At 25.7% G+C, this 3,517-nt stretch overlaps 1 protein-coding gene across 1 annotated transcript; it reads left to right on the forward strand.

The window, feature by feature from the left end:
• Window positions 1-2,760: 2,760 nt before the first annotated feature.
• LOC147063139 (uncharacterized) lies at window positions 2,761-3,311 on the forward strand. The gene is made up of 2 exons (XM_085960152.1): window positions 2,761-2,964; window positions 3,115-3,311. The coding sequence occupies exons 1-2, from the start codon at window positions 2,790-2,792 to the stop codon at window positions 3,309-3,311; spliced, it is 372 nt and encodes a 123-aa protein (XP_085816278.1). The 5' UTR covers window positions 2,761-2,789.
• Window positions 3,312-3,517: the final 206 nt, after the last annotated feature.

A 3,517-nucleotide genomic window follows, 5' to 3' on the forward strand; every position in this document is an offset into this window, starting at 1 on the left:
TATCCACATTGAAATAAATACTATAGATTTGATGTAATTTCTTAATCTCACCATCACGCAAATTTATCTATTAATTTTTTTGTATTATTATTTTTTTGTTGGCTATATTCACTACATAGAACTTGTATTTTTATGAACTTTTCACATATAAAAAATGGTATTATAATAACCTGTTTGCGTTATGAGAGATTCGTTTAATCTTTCCGCCTCAATTGCAGCAATTTGATTTTGGATACTATAAATTGTGTACGAAATATTTGTATAGTTAAATTAAATTTTTTTTAACGGGTTATTTGACTTTGTGCCTTATTATGTTTTACAAACAAATGATTAAAAATCAATAAAACAATAATTTTGAAAAAATAAACATTTATTAAATTGCTTTTATGTGTATTGATAACAAGTCTAGGTCTATTCTTCCATTTTTCTGTTTGGATTGGCGCTGTTTGCTTTATTTCAGCCCGATTTCCTCGATAGTATTTTTTGTGTATCCAGCTATATAATAAATAAAAAAATAAAGAGTGATATATCTTCACATTTTTGAATGTATTTTATAACAAACAATATTCATCTGCACATCCGGATCTATCATTGAATGGACAAGAATAAACTTCTATAGAATCTGAATTTCTATCTGACACAGCAATTCACCAGCCTTTCAACCAAAGCAAACATAATTTAAATATCTAAAAATCTCTCTTGTATATCAATGCGTATCGAACGTTGTCTAAGTAAATTTCACTACAATTTTCGTTTTACCCTTATTTCAAAGATTTAATAAGATTCGGTCTATATAAATCAACATGTATTTGGAAAAATATTAGTGATCTGATATCAGTTTTTACCAAAAATTTTTCCAATTTTATCCATTTAAAAGCTAAAAGTATCAAATTTTAAGCCCATATACAATATGTTATAAGTCTATAAAAACCTTTATTCTCCTTTCAAAGTTTTTATTCCATGAATCGAGACGATTTGCGCCTTAAGAAAATTATTTCTGCTTTTAGTATTGTAAACATTTGCTGCTATATCTAGTTACGCTCAATTACTTTCATTGCATATATTTTCATATGTACTTACGTAGCATTTATATTAAAAGATCTTCACACTCGCATTTTTAATAATGTAAAAATAAAATTTAATTTGCCATTATCTATTCGTGAGTGGTGTATTTGGAAACCGGATGACCAGAGAAAATCAAACTATTTCATTGGTTTTAAGATATGAGTAAATACTATATTATAATATCTATTTTTTAATATATTGATTTTGTCTATAATTGTTGTATAAAAGTGCGGGTAATTTTAAATAACTTAAATCTTTTAAATTAATTTAAAATATCTTTTATTTATATAAAGCTTTATATATGATCGATTTTTTTGAATAATTTACTTGTGGTAACACGTGATTGACCTTTCATAACTGATATGTGAAATAAGAATAAATAATTAAATCATATGCTTTTTAATATGAATATTTTTCTATTGGATAAATATTTATCAAATATCGTTTATAATTATCTATTACTAAGCTGACAGAAATTTGTTCATGATTTGGCGTGCTTACAACTATCGAACTGATTTTTTGTTATTTTCGTATGAAAAGATATCACAAAGTATACATTAGAACTTACATAGACACTTAAAGGTATGTTACTTCCTTTTAAATATATTAAAAACTTTACAATTAACCACTGTTATTGTTGTTAATCCTAAAACACTTATTAAAAAAAACTTGTATGAAGGACATAAAATTATATACCGACCTCATAGAGTTGGGTCTACATTCTAGTTGGAAATATAGCATGTAATTTTTTATATAAAGCAACTATTTTATCGCAAGAGAATTGATTTAGTTAATATTCAAATTTTATTTGTGAATAATAACTATTAAGAAATTTTATATATTATTATTGATGTTGAAAGGTTATAAATTAAAGTAAAAACGTAAAAACTTATGGATTTTTGTATTTAATAAAAAATAAAATATTCACTTTATATTCTAGTTAATAGATTGTATGCTTAATAAAACTGATAAATCAAAAAAAAATACATATAGTAAACAAATAGCATCAATATATCCTGAAATTTGCATTTTAAATGGTTATATATATATTAGAATTTGTTTTTCTAATATTAATGTACGCTTTCAATATATGGTGGATAAAAAACGAATTCTATACTCACTTCTAGAAATTTTTTGGGAAAATATTCTGTTTCAAAAATTTTTTTATTGTCTTGTGATGCGGATTCACGTGATGAATGGGTAAAAATGATATAAAAAACAGTTTATTAGATTAAAATATATTTCTTCACAAGAGATCAAAACTTGTAGTTCATTAAAAAAGACTAATTTTGCAGAAAGCTGTATTTTTTTCTAATTAGACTATAACGCCTGGCAAATTAACTATAACCAATGATTAAAAATCTATGATAAGTCTAAAGAAAAATTATACATTTCATTTAAAATTTTAGTTTAAATCTTTATTTAAAATATAGTATAAACACAATTTAGTGCAAGATTCATTCTTACTTATATCCAAGAACAAAAGAATGTTTATATTTTTAAATTTTAATCCAAGTATTTTGAATTATCTGACCCCCATTTTAAGGATGAAAGCCTATGTAATGACACCTTCAATTATTTCGTTCAAATACAAGAACGGAACCATAACTGCAACCGATATGCAAGGCTCATATGGTAGTCTTTCTAAATTTGACACATTGACAAGAACATTCAAGCTTGGAACCAAAACGATTATATCTTATACGGGGGAATACTCTGATATCATGTATCTCCATAAAGCTCTACGATATGAAATAATGAAGGACGGTATTGATATTGAGGCAAAGGGAATTCATAAGATCATTCAAAGAGTTTTATATTCAAGAAGATCACAAATGAAACCATTAAATGTAGGAGCAAATGTCATTGGATATGAGGCTGATGTAAAAGAAGTAACATGTGATTTTAGTCCATCACAAGTATGTTCGCAGAGCAGTGATAATACACACTTCCTCGGAAATGTTAATCGCATTGGAAACTTCTTCTATTCCGATGTGATTTGTACAGGATTAGGTGCTTATATAACCACACCTTTTATTCGCGAAAAAGTCGAGGGAAAGATTGATCAAATCAGCAGGGAAGATGCAATCAAAATTATTGAAGAGGCAATGCGCTTATTGATTTACAGAGACTGTTCTTCTATGAATAAAATTCAAATCGGGTATGTTGAAGATGAAGATTGTAATGTTTCTGAACCATATGAAATCAATACGTCTTGGGAGTTAGGAAGAAACACTTTTGATTGAAAAATAATTAGGTGCAAATAAACATCATTCAAGAAACTCGTTTTGTATTTTAAAAAAATTTCTAATGCTTTATTGAAAATTATTTTTCAGAATTTAATATTATCAAAAAATCTTTAAATTGATTCAAAACAATTTATATTTTTTTATAAAACGATCATAATAGAATCCACCTACAAATTATATAATTGCAATGATATTTTAAAGAT

This window comes from Rhyacophila brunnea, unplaced genomic scaffold, assembly GCF_057557595.1.
Source record: "Rhyacophila brunnea isolate RB1 unplaced genomic scaffold, BYU_Rbru_1.0 scaffold_92, whole genome shotgun sequence".
NCBI lineage: Eukaryota > Metazoa > Arthropoda > Insecta > Trichoptera > Rhyacophilidae > Rhyacophila > Rhyacophila brunnea.

Bases quoted from the DNA above. Each gene is read 5' to 3' on its own strand.
- LOC147063139 (XM_085960152.1), top strand. From the start codon at position 2,790: ATGTATCTCCATAAAGCTCTACGATATGAAATAATGAAGGACGGTATT. The intron at 2,965-3,114 runs GTGATTTTAGTC...TTCGCGAAAAAG, and splicing joins TGATGTAAAAGAAGTAACAT to TCGAGGGAAAGATTGATCAA.